At 35.3% G+C, this 21,963-nt stretch overlaps 1 protein-coding gene across 4 annotated transcripts in view; it reads left to right on the top strand.

Annotated features, from left to right (window-relative positions):
* LOC120636262 (kalirin) overlaps nt 1-21,963 on the top strand; it is a 167,141-nt gene that overhangs the window by 73,807 nt on the left and 71,371 nt on the right. For all 4 annotated transcript variants that reach the window (XM_039907654.1, XM_039907652.1, XM_039907653.1 and 1 more), the window contains exon 30: nt 12,298-12,544. In XM_039907654.1, coding sequence (XP_039763588.1) covers nt 12,298-12,544 — 247 coding nt within the window. The remainder of the gene's footprint in view (nt 1-12,297; nt 12,545-21,963) is intronic.

Here is a 21,963-nt window from a genome sequence, read left to right as displayed (position 1 = left end):
AGGATATAATTGGTACTCTAACCTATGTGACCTAGCTTAGTTAGCTAGTGGATATTACTTTAGCCAGGACTGGCTGCCGTCTGCCAGCCTAACGTTAGTTAGCTAAAGCTAAAACTAGTCAAGTACCAGTTATATAGTTAAATGCTTCGTTTGACTAGTTGTATGGACATATACAATTCGTTGGGCGTAAATTAATAGGTATTAGAGTTTCCTGTCAGGTAATCGAAGTAAATCGGCGAAAACCTGCATAGAGCAGCTTGGAAAATCTATACTCGAAAACCCTCTTCTCTTAGAGAAGACGCGGTAAATTAACAGGCTGGAATATTATGAAAAGGCCACGTGGTGTGTCAATGCTATGAAACCCTTTCTGTTATGAGAGAGCAGGCCTGTTCCCAACAATGGGACGCTCTATGAACGTGCTGCATATCTTGATGGGAATGAATTTTGAGCTGCACATAGGTCTTTTGTAGGGAGTTCCAAAATCACGTGTTGATTATGATAAATGAAAAAATATATCGTGGTCATGGTACATGAAAGTAAAAAAACTCTGTACTCTATTTTATTTTTATATAAATTTATTTGCTCGGCAGTATATATAAATCAATACACGAGTCAAGTGCACGTACGCAGTATCAGCATTACAATGTATAGATATAGTATTGCTATTTATGTCAGCAATCACAAGTACCTACTGATCTGCGAGCTTCCGGCGCTTTCAACGAATCTTAGTGATTGAAATATTTACTCAAGGCCTACTAGTGGTATATTGCTGGAGTTTATATATAAAATTATCATTAACAAACTTTCTTACAGTTCTTATTAGCTCATAAACCTGGACCTCCATAATATATTTTGTCTGGAGGGATGCTTCGGCCGTGGCTAGTAGCTAGGCTACTATCCTTGCAGCTTGCGAGCAATCTCTTCTCCAAATTTCATCAAGATGCACAAGATCAATGCATCTTGACGAATGTGTTTCCGCTGAATATTTCTAACAGAGATAATTTCGCATTTACAAAATTAGTATGAATGCTCATCCACATTTATGAAAATATTCGTTTTACATCGAGCAAGAAGCTATGGGAAATTATTCAGTCTCATGGTTAATATAAGATGCAAAATCCTCTGCAAATACTAAACTTGGTAGTCCTTGATATAATGGAACCCAATTATCTATTCTGCAGTCTGCAGTGGCATAAGTACTTAATGTAATAAACTAAAATTCCTTATAGCAATGTAGAATGCAAGGTCATTCGGAAAGCTGGTCTCAGGACTCGACTTCTGAAAAGTCTTACGAATCATCATCATAATTATCATCATTATCATTATCAACCCATTACCGGCCCACTACAGGGCACGGGTTTCCTCTCAGTGTGAGAAGGGCTTAGGCCTTAGTCTACCTAGGGCTTACGCCTTTGAGAAAATTATGGTGAACTCTCAGGCATGCCGGTTTTCTCAAATGCTTTCCTTTACAGTTAAAGCAAGTGGTATTTTGAATTGCTTGCACACAACTGGAAAAGCGGCTGTTCGGGTAGACGAATTACACTCGTCAATTTTTCAAACCGAGGCTGGCGTTAGGCAAGGTTGTATTTTGTCTCCACTCCTGTTCAACGTCTACACAGAAAACATAATGCGGATTGTTCTGGAAGACTGGGATAAAGGTATATCGGTGGGAGGTCGAAAAATGAGTAATGCGATATGCTGATGATACTACGCTTCTTGCCCAAACCAAAGAGGATATAGAAATTCTGCTAGCACGTCTGGAAGTAACTAGTGCTGAATTCGGTCTTACCATCAACAGGGACAAAACCATTATGATGATAGTAGATCGAGCAAACCAAAATAGGCTGGAAATCGAAAGCATTGCTAACTGTGAGGTGGTGCAAACCTACATTTATCTTGGTTCAACTGTATCTAATACTGGGGGATGTGACCTCGAAATTCGAAGAAGGTGTGCGATAACAAGGTCAGTAGTGGAGAAGCTTCTTAAGATATGGAAAGATAACCAAAACCACTAATATTCGACTCATGAGGTGCCTTGTATTTCAGAATTTTTTTATACGGAGCGGAGACCTGGTCACTAGGACTACAAGATAGCCGAAAAACAATGCCCTAGAGATGTGGTGCTGGAGACGCCTTTTAAAGATCCCTTGGACTGCATTCCGCAACAACATCTGAGAAGAACTGAATATCAACGAACGACTTTCGTTGACGGTGCAGTTACGAATATTCAAGTTTGGCCACATATCAAGGAATGAGAGGTCGATTGAACGAATGGTGGTGCAAGGACTGGTTGAAGGAAAAAGGGCAAGAGGGCGGTCACCTAATCGTTGGACAGATACGGTGAAATCGCAGATCCAGACAACTGTGGTGGAATGATTTCGACACGCTACCAACCGCCAAAAGTGGAGAAGACTCACGCGGGAAGCCGTGCAAACCAATGATGCCTAACGCCATGAAATTCATCTCGGCAGCCACGACCAAGAGTCCACTCTGCCAAGAGTGCACGACTAAGAAGAAGAAGAACTTGAAAAGACAGAAGTGCGTGCCGCGGATCGTACTCTGTCCCTGTGAAGGGTAGGCACTCTAATAAAGAAGATATCAGTTATAATTAAATACCTAAAAAACATAGATTATAATTGCAATGACTTGACATCACATTCACACGAGTATGTGGTAAATCATTGTTTTATTATATAAATCTAATATTTATTCCGTGGGCTTAGTTATCCGCCTTTAATTGTAAGGTTTTGTGGAAACCTTAAAGAATTGTAAGCAGAAAGAGTCGGCGCCGAGTAAGAAAGAGTTGTTAGTTGAGTTGGCAGTCGCAGACCTCAGAGCCTCAGAGAGCACGTTGCAGGGTCGTCGTTATAACTCACCAATCCGCATTGGCGCAGCGTGCTAGGTCTATGCTCTAAAAAGAGTTATCTTTAGAAAGAGGAAGTTTGTACCCAGCTGAGGATCGTTAAAAGGCTGCGGATAAAGGCCAAGAGTAATCCTTTACCCCATTTAACCTTAAATAAACGTAAACACTGCAGCAGTTATGGTCGTCTTCGCAAATTAGTATAAATAACTTATTGAGTGCAGTTATTTCTCTAAAAGTATCAATAAGTTGCCCGTGACTTCGTCCTCGATGATATTTTGATTTGACCCAAAATAAAATGAAAACCGCGGGACCGCCTACTTCTATTCCAGCAGAAAGCTAAACTATAACGAAACAAAAACGGCTATACTTTCTTTCATAAAATTAGGGTTGCTTATGAAAATTGCAGTTATGTAACCCAAAGTTGTATTATTTTTACTATAAAATTTATTACTGCGCTGAGAATTAAATAATAATAGTTACGTAAACATTGAAGTACTCATTATTACTTACAATAATTAAATAGCTCAAACAAACTAGAAAAACACCCTTGGTATAAAAAACTAAACTAATTTCTTTCTTTTAGTTTATTCATAATAGCGATTTTTTTTTAGTTTTTCTTGATCTATTATTTTTATTAGAGCAAAATTAATCGGTAACCCATCCACCATTAAAGAGATAAAATATATTTTTTTTATTCAGTGTGCCCGTCTATCGAAATGCAAGTTCTAATTATTATTTAAAACAGGCCATTAAAAACATTTGGGTCTAGATGGCGCTGTAGTAATTAGAAAAAAAACATATTTTTTATAGTAAAAATTGGAATAATCTTTTCAGATTAGTGTATTGACATATCGAGGACCGATGAGGTCCTCGATATGTCTACAAATTTTGAAAGAAATCTGACCGTTTAAAGTGGGTCAAAATCGCGCCCAAAGAAGTCGGTTACAAACAAACATACAAGTGAAGCTAATATAAAGCGGGTAAAAAAGTCTGCATGGAAATATCTAATTATCATAGTTAAGTTAGCAGCTTTTGTGTTCTACAATTTTATTACATCGCGTGTAGAAACAAAAGTTGGTAACATTTATTAGTAATGCAGTATGAGTTCTATTCAAATTAATAGTTTTATCATCAAGGACTAATTAATAATGTAAGGACTATACCTAACCAAAACAGTTCTGTTTATAGATACACTGAATTGAAAAAGTTACTTTTAAAAACTACACTGAATTATTTTTTAACAAGATTACACAACTTTGGTTTTATTTTAATAAAACCAAACGCGGACGAAGGTTCGGGCTACAGCTAGTCGTTTATAAGTCTGGGAATATGTTAAAATTTTACCGACTAAATTAAAAGTTAAAACAACAAAATCGTTTGGTCGACATTCCATTTTTGGCAATATTAAACTTTTAGAATTTTTGGGATGTGTAACAAGCTTATGCATTAAAATAGGGGAGCGCAATTTAATTTCCGCTCTCCACCGACCAAACTCATCTTTCGACTGACGCCATGTTGATTTCCAATTAACTAGACTTGAATAAATGGAATAGGGCGGTGTTAGGCAGCATTGACAGTGATTTTGTCAAGTATAGCCTGGCGAGATGATTAGGACTTGAATTTGATGGTTATCACGAAATAAGGAATGGCCGTTATCTCTCCAATCGGACAGAACATCTTATATAATAAAGACAGATCAGAAAATTCTTTCCAGCGTTAATATAGATTTTGTCATCAATTCACGTAGTCTTATTCTAAAAGTTATTTGTCTATCCCGCTAATTTCTATTTCAGGGTGAAGTTAGAATTCGCTTTAAGTGTGAGAGAGAGAAATCCTATTATAACGTTAAGGATTACTTAAACGATAAAAAAGCTTGGGTGTGCTTGGTCTAACTTCATAGCGAAATATAAATTTACTGTGAGATGGTGTTAAAAAAAAGAAAAACTACTCGGCTAAGTTTGTTGTGGGCTCTTCTTAGAACAGGGCGCGTTTGGAACCCTCGTAGCTTTAGGTTTAAGTTGGCGAACGAAGTTATCACCAACCCCTTACAATTAGGTAAACATATTATACGTATAAACGCTTCATAAGGGTCTGTGATAGGCCTACATGAATAAAGAAGTTTTGAATTTGAATTTGTGTATAAACTGCTCTTAGGCCCTCGTACTGACTTCCAACGTGTCCGCCTCCGGACGCAGTTACTTATGTTTAATGACTTAGTCGCTCAAGGGCCGATTACTGTTAGTCTGATCTAAATAGACTCTTCATATCCCTGGCAGTTTGGCTGGAACGCAGTTTTAAATTTTTACTGACGCCGTCGCTGAGGTTATCGATCAGTGGGGTGCACTTCATACATGCACAAAAGCAATGCATACCCTAAAATTTTTGTATAACACATAAAGGCGAAGGATTTTTAAATTTTATGCCATCTTACTTCTTTATGCATACCCTGGTCAAAAACCCTGTGCACGCCACTGTTATCGATCCAAAGTAATCTGATCAAAAATAAGTAATTTTTTGAGTTTAGTTGCCTTCGATGTGTTGTTTTTTGGTATGATAAAGTAGGTGTCAATCTTTTCTTATAGATAGCCTACAGAATACAGCTCGAAGCTGTCAAAGCATATAAGACAGTAAAATAATTTATTTTTAAATTGGAGAGAAATTAAATTGTATAATAAAATTGTCTTGTTTGTAAAGTTATGTTTTTATAGTTACACTTGACCATTCACAGTTTTTATTTAGTCGAATAACATCGTAAGTGAAATGAAAGAATAAAATTTTTTAATGTAGGATGACGGATTTATTGCGACCGACTTTAAGAATTTTTGTTGAAAGTAACAGCGTTATTGAGCGTAAACAATCCCCCATAAAATGGCGCCTAACACCATCCCTAATTTGAATTTAGGTTGAAGGCTGGAGCAATAAAATTACTGTTGCTTACGTTGATTTTTGCAATTCAGTCTTTCTATGGACTAACCCGACCGACGGCTGACATTATCGATCACTTTAAGGACAAAGTTCATAACGATGCAATCTAAAGGGTAGATTTTTTTATGTTGCACAGTAAAGGTATGCTATTTTAAACCGTATTGTACTCTAAAATGTAAAAAATTGACATGTGGAAGTTCATACATAAGATGATTTATTGTGAAGTTTAACAGGATCCTTCAGTGGAGTGTGCTTATATACATAATTGTGAATCACAAAGTGACTGAATATTGAAGTAAAACTTCTTTAACCGCGACTAGGGAGTAATTCACATTTTTTTTTTCTGACGGAAGTAGCGCTTACGTCAAACGTCTGTGTAGTTTCCGCTTTTTAAAAATAATGATTTGGATCGTAAGTATATGTCATATACCTACTCCAGGCGTTTTAACTTTTACGCCAGCAAATATAATCAATTAGGATTATTTATTTCCAATATTTTCAAATGGATTGCAATTATTGTGAATAGCAAAGTAAATAAAAATTTAACAGTTTTAAAAAACATATTTTAAATTGCAAAGTTTTTTGGAAATCTCTAAATATACTTATTTATTACTGTTTATTTATTACTTTTGTAATGAATAAATTATCAATAAATTTTCAGACGATTGCGCCATTCTATAATATTCAATGACAAGGTTATACTGACATGTGCTGATCTAACCTTCAATTTTCTACTCTCAATAATTCTATTTAACAGATGAAAACATTTATAAAATGTGAAAGTGATATTAATATATATTTTAAATAGAATATAAAATGAAATAGTGAATATTAAATGAAATGGCAAAGTCCCAGGAACATTTTACTCTTTCATCAATAAATAATGATAAAAGTTTTACTTCAATCGCGCGTAAAGGTTATACGCATACACCTTTTTTATTCTATGGCACATATTTTTTATGAAGAACATCTGTGTCTGAGCTATTTCATATTTGTTTGCTTCTTTATAATGCTTACTAGCCAATGCCCGTGACGTCGTCCACGTTTGATTTTGTTTCAGATTATTTTGAATTGAATTACTGTAAATAAAAATTGGGTATAGACTTTAAAAATCACGCTTCAATTAAGTTTATCTCTAAAAATAACTGTTTTGATTAGATGTACCTCCTAATTACTTACTACTACTACTCCTTAATTTTTTTTTTAAACTGGCAATAACATCTCAGTTTAATGTCCGATTGGAATTAATTAAAAAGTATTTTACTACTTTACAAATGCCCTTGATGATAAAACTATTTATTTGAATAGGAATGAATACTGTATTACTAATGTAACCAACTTTTGCTCCTACCGGCGATCTAATGAAAATTAGGAACACAATAGCTGCTATTGATACTTAACTATGCTATTTAGATGAATTCTCCGGCGGACTTTTGTGTAGGTAATAATGAGTGCTTTAATCATGTAGTACGACATTTTTATGCGTGACCAAAGCCTAGTAATGAATGTTTTAGGCAAAATTTTGCTACCTTGAGCTACTTAATAGCCATTTTTTTGAAAATCAATTATAGCCTATATTATTTCGAGATATTTAATCTTTCATGTGGTGAAGAAATGTTTGAAATCGGTCTAGTAGTTTCGGAGCCTATTGTGTACAAACCAACAAAAAATAAAAAAATAGAGATAGTCTGGAGATAGTATAGATTGCATAATTCCATGAAAAAACTAGTTGCTATTACAGTCAAGCCACTAGCCATAGTTCAGTCAACGTGAAATTGGCTGTGGAATAATTTCAGTATCATCAAAGCGTCACCAGTTCAAATGGCTTGTTATTGAAAATTGAGGTATCAGAGCGTATAGTAGGTATTTATTAGTAACTCTCTCTCTATCAACATACCCGTTTGAATTGATCGATTGTTGTTATCGCCTCCTAACTCTTATCAATATCGATAGCTATTGGCAACACCTGATTGCCACTAGTTAATGTTTTGTGAGGGTTACGTTGTACTCACTCTTGCCATGTATATTATATTAACTCGACAATCTTGTAAAAGCACTAAATCTTAAATGCTAGTTTCAATTAGATTCGTAAGATTCTATACAGACGTCCTTCGTTGCCATCAAGTTTTAAAAAAGGTAATTGTAATTTAGAGCTAAAGCCTGCTCCTGTTGACATTTTTAAACCAACTTAACGGTTTGGTTCGCTGGCTCCACTTGTCTACACTATAGTCGTAAAAATGTAATAGGCCCGTTTTGACATTTGTCATCGCGACGTAACTAGTTATGGAACCATAAGACTCTGTACTCGATACTCACGATAAATCAATTCAAGTTTGTATCAGTACTTGATTGATATTATTATGTATTGTAAAGTGTTCGTTCGTTCAAAGTATTCCTTTAACTTCACAACCAATACGCGTGACTGGCTGTTGATTATACGTCCACATTTCAACATGTTGAAACAGAGTTAGTACTATATAACAACAAACACAAAAATCGAGTCAAATCACTGTTTAAATTAATGTCCAAAATAGAAGAGCCATAGTTAACGTATTAGTAAACAATATATATCAAACTTAAACGAGCGCACAGTCAACTTTACAAGATGAGGAACGAAAAACTGCGCAGTGCGCGCGGGGACGCTTCAGTCATGTGCCGCTTGGTCAGATACATCATCTCAGACTCATTATTTAAAACCCATTTTGAGAACCAAGCTCATTCTTTGCAGTAAAGATAACTACACAATATTTAATTTCGATATTCGGTAAAAATATGGTTACAGCTCTAGTATAAAAAAAAAAGACTGAGAACGTAACTGTTTTCGGAACGTTTCGCAACAATTATAAATTGCATGCTACTATGAAGTAAGCGCAAAAAGAATCTCGCGATATATTCTTTCATATTATTTAACGTCCCAAAAAAATTTACGTATTTTTTAAAACACTGTATGTAATTGATTTTTATTTTTTTGTTTCTTTCAGTTTCGTTCCAAGTTACATTCTATGGTCTTGCACAAATGTCAAAACGGGCCTATTACATTTTTCCGACTATTGGCTTCTTAAAGTCTTTTTTAAATGGTAACAAAAAGGATGATTATGGCTTACCGCTTAAAAATAAGGTTTATTTAAGCAAATCTTAAAACTTAGCTCTTTTTCGTGTCATCTGTCACCATTTAGTACTATTTAGTTAATAATAAATGTTTCTAGTGCTCATTACCAAAAGGTCAGAAAAGTTCTATTAGTTTGCTTCTCTAGAGCGTAATCTCTTTAACGCATACTTCTAGTGACATTTGGTTGACTGACTTGTCACTTGTCGGCCATTGTTATATTTGGCTATGGTGTGGTTGTATCTAATTCCTATTTTTAGATAATATCACGAGTATTTTTACAAGAGCGCTAGTCTTTCATTTGTATTTAATTGGGTCCGATATTTCATGTTCGTCGTCAATCCTTTTGATGCCAGTTGAAGTTTTGTTTGTTTACTTAATAGTTTCACAATCATTTTTTACTTAAACTAGGTAGGTATCCACTGAAAACAACGATTGGGTAACTAGCCATAATAACGCAAAATGAGATTAATTAAGACCTGTTAATTGTTGTTCACATAACACTGTGTTGGTTATATTTTAGTAACAAATACACAAACAAAATATATAAAATGAAATAAAGAGCAATCTGAACAGTGCTGCTACACGAAAAATAACATCATCGTTCAGTCTCAACCTAGTGTTGCATAGTATGAACGTATCGACACACTTGCGATTCAATTGATGAGTTTTTAGTGGCACCACAGCTATTCATTCGTCAGGTGTAACTAAACAGAACCACTTTTTGGGTCACTGTAATCAATAAGTTATTTCAATGATCAATTAAATAAACTTTCAGTTTTCTGGTTCCAGCACTGAAATGAAATGTCGAAAAAAGTTCACGTCACCATAACTTTTCGAAGCTTTGACTACCTGCAATTTCGCTAGCGTGGTTGCAAAGGCAAGTTGCTGGACAAGCAATTTAAGTTGTAAAATACTAGTTCAATAAAAACAACAATTTTGGTGTTTCTAAACAAAGGCAGTTCTAAATCTATTGCTTCTTCTATTTATTCATATAACGCCAAACATTATATTTATTAGGTGTTCATGAACTTTTTCTAAGGCCACTAATTCACTGTGCAAGATAATGGGTAGTGGGCCGATAATGAGTTGGCCTTAGCGGTAAAAGTCTTTCAAAAGGAGCTATAATAATCTTATACATAACATACATTCAACTTTGTAAGACTTAAATCTAAAAACGGATACTACGGCTCGTTTATTGGTGCTCTCTCACCCTGTTCATCCATCCGGCAGCTAACAGGCAAAGTACGAACACAATATAAACATACTACAAATTGAATTATATCTGGTTCAGTCGTTCAGAAATATAAGCGAGAAAAATATATGCACTTGAAGAATTCTAACAGTTGATGTAGTCATTAAAAATGACTCTATCAGAGTTGAATTGGCGATTAATTTTATCAAGAATCTGAAACTTATACTTCTAGTGACTTTTGGTTGACTGATTTGTCACTTGGCGGCCATTGTTATATTTCGCTATAGTGTGGTTGTATCTAGTTCCTATTTTTTAGATAATATCACGAGTATTTTTACAAGAGCGCTAGTCTTTCATTTGTAGTTGGCGGTTTGTATAAATACTGGTGCGGTGTGTAAATTTTGACGTCACCCGGACCTTACCCCGGTTACAGGGGCGTTCGGACTTAACTATTAGTCCATAAGCCCATCAAACTGAAACGTCCCGCCGAGCCGAGGTCAGACTCCCCACAGCAGGCAACCTTGGCTCGACATACCCCTTCCCCCGATGTCGTCGAGCCCTGGGGCTCTTCTCATGGCGAGCTTATGTTGGGCTGTTGCAACCCTTAAAACATAGTTTTTAGCTACTGTCCTTCCGAAAAAGTAACACCGATTTTCATTCGAAGTTAGTGTTCTTCTTAAGAGAATTGAAATTAATATTAAATTCTTTAGTACCTGCTTAGGTTGTTGATGGGAGGCGACGGCGTTTCAAGGAAGAATTAACGTTAAAAAAATCTATGCGCACAAATTGAGAGAATACACAGCTTTAGTATTGTGCATACCTATTGTAACGTGCCCCGTGCATACTAATACTTTGCTGGCATAAAATTCCATTACAAACCCATCGTGCTAAACAGTGCTGCCGCGAGCTTCTGTTTTTCATTCATTCATATCAATCGATCGATGTCCACTGCTGGACTGCTGCTGCTAGGTCTTTTGTAGGGAGTTACAAATTCCACGGTTTTGTGCCTTCTGTTGGATATATCAAATTAGTTATCGCTAAACCACCTTTATTAAAGGGTCCAGCTGAAATACTGATTTTTGATTGCTTGTGTAATCAAAAATCAGTATTTCAGCATGTTTTAAAGTATGTTAATAAAAATAAAGTAACAACTAAGTACCCACTCAAATATAAGAATAGAGAGGTGTAACTTTCTAAACACTTGTTTAGATAGTTGATGTCGTCGTGACGTTGTCGTTTTATACTGTCGTATATATATACGACATTAACAAATGACGTTAACTGAAATAGGTGTATTTACGGTTGTTTTTTTCATACCGGACATCACATAATACCATCTGCTAGGTTATAGTCACCCGTGTACGCCACACTCAAGATAACAACTTATGTCCCAGTTTTTATAACCATACGCGTCAGAGAACTAACGATGAATAAATTTTCCTTCCAAAAAAGCAAGCAGAGTTACTTGGAAAGTCTTCTCAATATAGTATTGAGAATTACCCTTTACAATGAATAATTGTTCATTGTAAAGTCAACATCTCCTGAGGATGCTTTGATTTCGGGGCGAAACGTGCGTAGAGGGTACATTGCCGAAGATCTGTTTGGTGTGGAGTATAAGGATTGAAGAATTTGAAGAAAATTACACCATGCAGATTCTCCTGCTTTTCGCGGACTTTAGCAAATTAATTTTCATAATATATCATGGATTTCCGCAAAGTAACGCCTGCTTCTATCCAATACTAACTGCGCTTCACTACTCTTAAGAAATTTCGTTATACCTAATCATATTTTGTAAATTCTTGATTAAGAATTTACTTATTACAAGCGAATAATTTAAATCACATTGGACTCCACTTCACTCTAGGTACTATACGAGTTCTATGTTTGAACCGAATTAGTATTATATATTTCTTTCAGAATTTGGTGTATATATATTATATGTAACATGTATTTACATGGTTATTAATATAATATTAAGGAGTTGTCATAATATCCACACTACTGCCAAGATTTGCGTGCAAAAATATATTTTAAAATCAAATATGTAGCTATAGGGTCAGTTTTTGAAAAATAATAGCCAACCTGAAGATAAAAAATGACGTTTGCACAGATCCAAATATCGCTCGCCGCCATACGCCTCGTTTTTAATTGAACTACTTACTCCTCTGCGCTTTTTTAGGTCGGTAGTAATCTTACAAATTTTTGCAGGCGGGAGCAGATACGTGGGTTGTGGCAGATCACGTGGCTACTGGCGCCGGTGAGGTCTCCGTGACTAAGGGACAGCAGGTGGAAGTACTGGAAGCGTGGTCCTCGCGCCCTGAATGGTGGCTCGTTCGCGTGCCCGGGGAACCGCCGCTGGAGGGAGCCGTTCCTGCCACTGTGCTTAAACCACAACCCCAGCAGAAGACTTCGCCATCTAGACGACCCCTCAGCCAGCCATCCGAAGAAACTACAGGTTCGTGAACCCCATATACTATGCGATTCGACGCCTCGATCAAATTTAAAATAATCGTAACGATTTGAAACTTTATAATAAATCATAGAATGAATCATAACAACATAAAAATACAAATATTATTTCCACGCTTGCCATATTTTAAAATGTAAAATGAAATTCCATTTATTACCCTTATGTAGCAGCAGGTTGTTACTTTGGTCCAGCTACTGTATCTATGATTACAAAGATCGCAGAGGGCCCTTACACGGTTGCTTAGTCTTTAGGATATTTAATTTAATTTCAATTCAATTGGCGGGATATTGAATGACGGATCGTGAGACAAAATCGTTCTGTCCATGTATAGATTAAGGTCTGAATGTCACTTTGAGTATAGCATGTTGCGAGGCAGAGCGTCTGGCTTTTGTCAGTATTTGAATCAATAAAAGTCATTAGCTAACGCTACCTCAGCAGACTGAAATCTGAGTGGGTGTGAATATGAGGTATAGGATGAGGTTAAATATTGCGTAAGTAGCATTCAAATGTGTACGGCAATAATGACCGGTGAGCAGTTACATTATTGTATAGTACTCATTCTAGCAAGTTTTACACTTACTTGAAGGAAAGAAGCGAACTTTTTGCAGTAACTGGAATTAGCGTAGCCATAGTGTAAACATATGTCTCGCTAAAGTAGTACAATGGTTTGAGGCTAATAACTTAGCTCTTAACGGGAAAAAAACGAAGAGTATTAAATTCACACTACCGAATGTTAAACAAGTAAAAACCATTGTACAACTTAATAATGAGGAGTTGGATTTGGTGGATACGACAATCTTTTTAGGAATAACTTTAGATGCTAAGCTTCAATGGGGCCCACATATAAATAATTTAGCGAACAGACTTAGTTCTGCAGCATACGCGGTAAAAAAGATTCGTCATATGACAAACATAGAAACTGCTAGGCTTGTTTATTTTAGTTATTTTCACAGCATTATGTCCTATGGCATTTTATTATGGGGTAATGCTGCTGATATAGATTCTATTTTCGTCCTGCAGAAAAGGGCTGTTCGTGCGATATATAAAATGGGCCCAAGAGAGTCATTAAGGGATAAATTTAAAGAAGTTAAAATAATGACGTTGCATAGTCAGTACATATATGAAAATTTAATTTATGTCCATAAAAATATATCAAAATTTAAAAAGAAAATGCACTGTAACAATATTAATATTAGAAGCAAAAATAAACTCGTTGTGCAGTTTACTAGGCTACACAAAATTGCAAATTCATTCAAGGGCAATTGTATATTATATTATAACAAATTACCAAATGAAATCTTTGAGTTGTCTCTCAATAAGTTCAAAGTTTATATAAAACGTAAGCTTACAGAAAAATCCTATTATAACATTAAGGATTATTTAAACGATAAAAAAGCTTGGGTGTGAATTGCTCTAGCTTCATAGCTTAATTTAAATTTACTGGAAGATGGTGATAACAAAAAAATAAATTTACCCGGCTAAGTTTGTTGTGGGCTCTTCTTAGACCAGGGCGCGTTTGGAACCCTCGTAGCTTTAGATTTAAGTTGGCGAACGAAGTTATCACCATCCCGTTACAATTATGTAAACAATTATGTATGAACGCTTCATAAGTGCCTGTGATAGGCCTACATGAATAAAGAAATTTTGAATTTTGAATTTTTTGAATTTTTGTGATTGTACGCTTCCTCAATAACGAGCGTTATGAGCGAACGTTGAATAACACAGAATCAGTTTGAAATCGCTCTAGTAGTTCAAAGCGCGTTCAAAAATAATAATTTGTATTATATTGTAGTAATAATTTGTATTATATTTGTTTATTTAATCCTTTTATTTTGCGATGTAGGTATATATATAAGTAAAAATTAGTATAAATGTAGAAGTCTCTACGAATTAAGTAAATTTTATTGACATTCTATGTTCAGATTGCAGTCTTCCACGAAGACCCATGTGATTGGATTTAGATGCTTTTATGCAGCTTAATGGTTTTGGTAACGGTTATTACCATAGTACCGTAGCATGTAGTTAGGGTTAACTTTCGCTGCTGAAGCTGAGGTCCGCTATTTTGGATGACTGATGTGACAATTAACAGAATTTTCGTACTTAATCATCATCGTCATCATCATCATCAACCGGCAAACCACAGTTTACGGGACTCCTCTCAGAATGAGAAGGGCTTAGACGGTAGTCAACATTAGTAGACTCTTTAGACCGCCGTGGAGAACTCTAAAGCATGAAGGTTTCCTCACGATGTTTTCCTTCACCGTTAAAGCAAGTGATATTTTAATTACTAAAATAAAAAACGTACATAACTTGTCTCGTCTTTATGTAAAAACACCTTGTTCGAGTAACTTTATGCCGCCGATTTTAATGTTTTAAACAGTTATAAATTAATGTGAAATTTGTTTAGATATTTTGACAAACTCCTTTTGTGAAAGGGAGGTAATATCACTGAACATAGACACAACGCACAGAAAGGAAAAAAGTAAAATTATTTGGGCGCCTACAAAACAAAAATAGAATATTCTCTCTTCATTATTTCTGTAACATTTATATAAATCTTGTTTACTCTCAATTATTTAAGTTTTCTTGTTAAGAGAGATAAGGTATTTCTAGGAAGTTTTTCATAACAAGTAACAACTAAGTGGCTTAAAAGGAATTATAGTCTACTAATATAGAATACACAAACGGTATTCTCGCGTATTATGGATACCGAACTTGTTATTGTAAAAATGGTATATAAAATAATGATTTTCGATGTTTTCTTATAACCTTTACAGTTTTTGATGTTTACATAATAAATGGGATGTTAAAACGTGAAGTATAAAGAATGTATTTTCAGTACGTATTATTAAAAATCTACATTTCTTATAGTGACCAATGACGCCCGAAATTGAGTTCCTACTTTACCTAAAGATTGCCTAAGCAAATTTATGTGAATCTACATCGAAATATTCTATGGCAGTGCTGCGCTGTGGTGGTTATAAGTGCAGATTCCGCGTTCGATTCCCGGCAGAAGGGCATTTTCGGAATTCATTATTTGTGATTGTCCCTCGTCCGGTCTGTTGGTTGTTAGGCTATTTATCGTCAAGGATATGCCGCCATTTAGCGTTTCGGTACGCTGCCAATTAGGAGTGTGTGAGTTTGATGTAATTGCCATACGTCAAACAGGTCCATACCCCACAATAGTGCCTACCATCTAAGACTCCATCATCACTTAACACCGTGTAAGATTGCAGTCCAGAACTAAATTGTAAAAGAATAAAAAATAAATTCCGTGACGTGTCCGACACGAACCCTTCCGCACTCACTCATAAAGTCATAACCCTGCCCTGCCTAAAATTAAGATTTTCGTGTTTTGTTTTTACTTAGCAACCGCTTGCATAAATTCATCATTCAACGTTTACAATATGACGCAATGTCCAAGTTTGATTTAGCACGGATTCTGCAAAATATTATTATCTGGTCAGTCCTTGACTTAAAATATGTCAAACATTTGTATAGTTTTTTTATAATATTATATCCGCCATACTTGATTTGTCATGACGTCATGTAGCCTACAATACGCGAGGGACCATAGATCACGTCCAACGAGCGAGAGTATGGTGATTATTTCGTACAAAGACAAGCCGCTATCCTATCGACATGTAGAGATTGCCGCTATTAATTAATATCGAATTTGATGGCTTGGCGAGTTTCACGCCGCGATATGCTCGCTTGTGGAGATTTTGCCTAAGGCTCCCCTCACACACTCATTATAACTGACAATATTCAGTAATAATTAAAGAGTGTGGGCAGTCTTATATCAAGCTAACGAGACTTTGCACCAATGTGTTTTTAATCAATAGGTTTCTTTTCTCCCATTTTGTAACACTAGAACTCTCATTTCATTCCTTCAATGGCATTTTATTACTTTCGTTGTTCAAAGTTAATCTTTGTACAACGACAGTAATAAAATTCGAAAAAGTAAAAAAATTCCCGGATTTCGAAACCTTTCGGTGTCCACCTTTACACCTCCGAGAGCACTATAAGCCCGCCATCCCGTTATTACAGCATTAGATCAGTGCCACGTGTTCTTAGCCTTTAATCCGCCATTATGAAAAAGGAAGTCTGTGCCTGATTTTGGGGCAGTTATATCTTTTATATCTAATCTAAAATCATTGCCTATCTACGACCTCGGTTTCTCTAATAAACTATACATGGAAATTTTTCATTTATGTTTTTTTGAATTACATGCATGTCTGGGGGTTTTTTTGCAAGTTTTTTACAACTGTGCTAAATTTGAGGCACACAGACAATATAAATAATGGCGGAAAGTTCTTTGACCACGGATTTGGGTTTTTCATTTCTCTAATGTGTTTTTTTATAGAATTGGTTCTCTCACAAACTACTTCGTAGCTGCTAAGCATTCTACGCAATGTTGTTTCTGCTTTTAATAAATAACGTAGCTCATAATGTTGGCTAGAGTTTCAAGACCAATGTTGTTAAAATAGGAATAAGTCCATAAAGCCAATTGTCACTGAGGAACTGCACTAAACGTGTCGGTCATCCTTATGTCAAAACAAGAATCCCTTCTGTAGTACAAAAAATAAAGGATATTGTCCAAAAAGTTCAAGCTTCATCAGCAGGGAATCAAAGGCAACCCTAAGCTACTCAAAAAATTAAAAGTATTAGGGAAAAAGAAAATGGGTGGTGGCGGTGGGGGAAGAGGTCTTCAAGTGTGCTACTTTTATACGCCGTACTCAAGTGCGGCTTCAAAGTTCTGAACCACTTTTCCTACAGTCAGTTCAGATTCGACCCTTCCAGATTAATATTTGTTCCGAAATTTGAAAATAATTATTATTTCATATTTGCTTACAGGTTATTATTTTTGCCAACATCTTATAATAATCTTTATCTAAAAGTTGCAATATCGTAAACCCATCAATCCGCGTTGGAGCAGTATGTTGGGTGTACCGTTGAAAGCGCTGTAGGCCCCTGTAAGGATAGAAAAAAAACAATGATTAAAACGTGAGGATAGCTCTGCTTATGTCTAGGGCCTCGAAATTTATATTTATAGGTGTACCACACTGAGTTGGACGGACACGTATATATATATTTCAGTCTAAGATGATAACGTTCTAACCGGTTAGAGGTATATAATTTTTAGTAAATTTGTCTTGTCAGTTGGTACGCGGCATTATTCCGAAACAATTATTCGCTTGGCGACACGCTTTGTCGGTAGGGTGGTAACTAGCCACGGCCGAAGCGAGACAGTAGGTACATTATTTTTCAAGATGTCCTGCCAAATTAATCTACGTACGATACTCGTATGGCTAACTTATGTATAAAGGTCATTGAACTTATATATAAAGTTCATTGTTCAATATGAGGATCATGCTGATCCCGTAAAGTAATTGTGTCCGAGTAGATAGTAAAGTAGAGTAGAAAACAAAATATGAGTGTAACAAATGATTTAGAAAAAATATGAAAATCTTTATGGCGCTTTTCTAATTAATTAATTGTAATTATTTTTCTTTGTTCTTTTAAAAAGCCATTGTCTGTAGCGATGGGCGTGATCAGGTCAGTTGGGCAGGTAGGTAGTGGGAGCGAGCCCGCCCGCCTGTAATACCTGCCTTTTCTCACTGCGCGCATCCCTGGTGCATTTGGGCACGCCTCTCGAGCCAAAGCTATTGCTGACGTCGCCCTGATGCACAGTTCGCATCTCGCGCTCAATGCGTAAGGTTTAAAGGCTGATTTTAAATTTTCACCCTTAGACTTTATATCAATTTATGAGATTTTTTCTCTTATACATTATATCCGCGTGTGTTCATTTTCAATTATTAATTATAATGTCCGAGAATAATTATGGTGCTTCGGGAAGTTCCGGCAGAGGCCCAGAGGCGCCAAAGAAAGCTCCGAAAATTAAACCACCAAAACCTGTCAAATACGTCAGTAGCGCCCTCACTCCGGCTGTAAGATTACGAATTTCATACCATACAATGAGAGCGAGGTTATCAGATAGGCTTACGAATTACAAATATCAACCTGGTGTTGCTGTTGGTATTAGTGTTGGCGTTGGTGTTGGTGTTGGTGTTGGTAAGTACAATTAAAGTTTTCCTATCTTTAAGAAAGGTCCGTTGCGATACGTAAGTAGCAGACCCGCGCAACTTCGTCAGCGTCAGCAGGTTAATATATAGTCTATAACAGTCACAAATAATAAGAATTTCTAATGTTAAAATTTAATATTTAAAATCGGACCAGAACCAGAGATTACCACCTCCAATCTCGAAAAGACACAAATTTAACTTCTTTATAGGCTCTATATATATATATATATATATAGTATAGATAATAAAAGTATTAACAAAACATGTATCTAACTACAGCAAGCTTAGAGGAAAATTTTTTGAGTCAGGAATTCCAATTAGTCAGAGCACCTGCGATTTTCTAAAAATAATTATAAACGTACTTGCGTAAGTTGTAATTTATCATTTTTCTTGTTTGGGCGGTTATCTTTCAATCTTATAATAATTGAAAGTTGTTATAAAGAACTCGCTTTTAAAAACATAAAATTTCTGAACTAAATTTGTATGTTCTTAACTGGAAATTAATACAACTCTTTCAAAACAACTTTTCTTAAAATAAAAAATTGTTGCTTTAACATCGACATGGTATCGTCACTTATTGAAGAAGGAGGATTGAGTTAGGTAATTGATTAGTGAAATGTGAATTGGTTTTATTACTATCGAAATTAATATAAATATTTCAAGTACGTCAAAATCGCATCAGTATTCGGTTTAATTACGGTTTGGTTCAAGAATAGACGCTCGGACCAGCTTCACGAGTTCTGCATATAAAATTACATCGTTGATCATCATTGAACAGTATTGATACTTTACGAACCATAACCTGTCTAAGTATCTTCATAAAATATAAAATTCCGGTGTGTGCTCGTTATTCTTATCTTAGACGGCTTGAAGAATTTATTTAATAACACATACCATATGTCCGCCTAAACAATGAAATTTTAGTTACCAATCCAACCACAACACAATGAAATAAGATGTTTAAAAAATTAAATCATACGTTTTAATGAATACGACTTTCTTAAAGTCTCTGTTCACGATTCAGTTACTCTGTTTAGAAATATAAGGCTTAGCCTATAATTGTGCTGCACCTCAATTAACTATTGAGACTGAGGGCTATCGAAGTCACTGTAGGTCGCACCCAAAATCCAGTTAGTATTGTATTTTACCTCGGAAGCTCGTTGCAAGCGGAGCCTTAAATCTCTATGGTACTTTCTAACTACAGTGAGGTCTGTGAGGTCACATATTGTGATCAAGAGTAAAATGTAATAGGAAATCGGGCTCTCCTACTTTTATATAGTTACAGTAATAATTTTAGTTGTCACTTAACAACGCTTAAACTAATTTATATGCCTACATAAACATACTAAAACAAAGTCGCTCTGTTTATCAGATAACTCCTCGTTAACAATATATTTAAAAGAATCAATTTATTTAGAAAGTAAAAAAAACATTTTGCATCCGAGTCGCTGTAAAGTAAATTTACATTCCGTAAATAGACCACTTTTGAGGATAGCTACTTAAAAATAATGTACTAGAGTAACAGTAAGTACCATATCTGTAATTTTGACCCTATTTAGTCTTATTGATTGTGGATTCTTGTCCAAATAAATACGTTTTGTTTTTATGTTTACTTATACTACAATGTTATGGTATATGTGTTCATGAGTAATAAATACACTTACGTTATCTTCTAATACCTTCGACAAACAGATTTATGTCTGGTGACAACAACGATATATCTGCGTTATTGAGCTGTAATCAATAATAACTAATAACTCATTAAAAAGTATGAATGAAATGCCAAAATATTCGTAGTACAAAGCTTTGCATTCCAAACCTGAATAAAAAGCCGTCGTAAACAAAAAAGATTGAAAAATGAACGAATAATATTCACAACACAAAACGTATAACCTAGTAGACCTAAACAATGCGAATAGAATCATGCGTAAAATTCGACGATTTCAGGCGAATCTATTCAATACTTGCTTTGACAGATTTTACGTATGCCTTTCAGCATTGTACTTGAACGAGTTATTTTACCGAGAACAGAATCATTAACATAGTTTTAAATGTTGTGTTTTCCTATTTTGTTATTTTCATTCGCATAAATTTGAGACTTACTCGTTCGAAGGTATGAGTGGTTTAAAAATGGTGTATCTTCCACAGTGGTCCTCAATTTATGATTACATTGCTACTTTTTCTAATATACGACCTTTCTGGAGAGCCAGTGAGCGCGTAGTCCTGGATTCGATTCCCGTTGTGAAATTCATGATTCCTTAGACACTAGGTGGCTTAGGATAATTATTACAATCCATACCATTTGCTATGCCGAAAATTTGTTTTCATCATACCACTAAGTTTGAAGATAAATAACATAAATATAATTGAATTCAAATTCAAATTCATTTATTTCAAGTAGGCCTACTTTATAAGCACTTTTGAAACGTCAAATATGTATGTTGGTAGTGACTCTAACACCGGTTCGGAAAGCAGATTCTGCCGAGAAGAGCCGGCAAGAAACTCAGTAGTTGCTCTTTTCCAACATCAACATTTACAATCATTTTTCTATCTTGCGGGAGATGAGAGCGAGGCTGGCTGCTTCCAATCTACCTTTTCATTGGGAAATCATCAAATGTATAGTAACCTCGCTGTACTAGATGCGTTTTTACACATTTTTTAAATGTATGCATTAGTAGGTAAAGAATTTTCTTAGGAATCATGTTGTAAAAGCGTATACTCAACCCCACAAAGGAGTTCTGCACCTTTCGCATACTATATGCAGATATCACTAATTTATGTCCGTTTCTGGTATGTCGATTGTTAATTTCAGCTTTTTGTTTATAAAGAGCAATATTTTGTCTCACAAAGACTATATTATTATAGATATATTGCGAAGCTACTGTAAGAATACCTATTTGTTTAAATTTTTCACGAAGCGATTCGCGTGATCCAAGTTTATATATTGATCGTACGGCTCTTTTCTGTAGTATAAATATACTTTCAATATCTGCAGCTTTTCCCCACAGTAAGATCCCATAGGACATAATACTGTGAAAGTATGCGAAATAAACAAGCCTAGCTGTTTCAAAATCGGTAAGCTGTCTTATTTTCCTGATTGCATATGCAGCTGAGCTGAGTTTACTCGAATTGATAGGAATTGATAGGAAATAATAAACTTCAATGTTTACTCTTCCAAAAAATAATTGGCTCGAAACTTTACAGATATTATAAAACAGCTCAAAAAGTTCACACAGCTTCTCTGAAAATATAATACTTACTTCAGAAGCGACAATTAATATTTAACGTTATGAGATCTCCTTTCCACAAATCCCTCTT

This window comes from Pararge aegeria, chromosome Z (genome assembly GCF_905163445.1).
Source record: "Pararge aegeria chromosome Z, ilParAegt1.1, whole genome shotgun sequence".
NCBI classification, from domain to species: domain Eukaryota; kingdom Metazoa; phylum Arthropoda; class Insecta; order Lepidoptera; family Nymphalidae; genus Pararge; species Pararge aegeria.
Note: the sequence above shows the minus strand (reverse complement) of the source record. Positions and strands in the feature narration are given on the sequence as shown.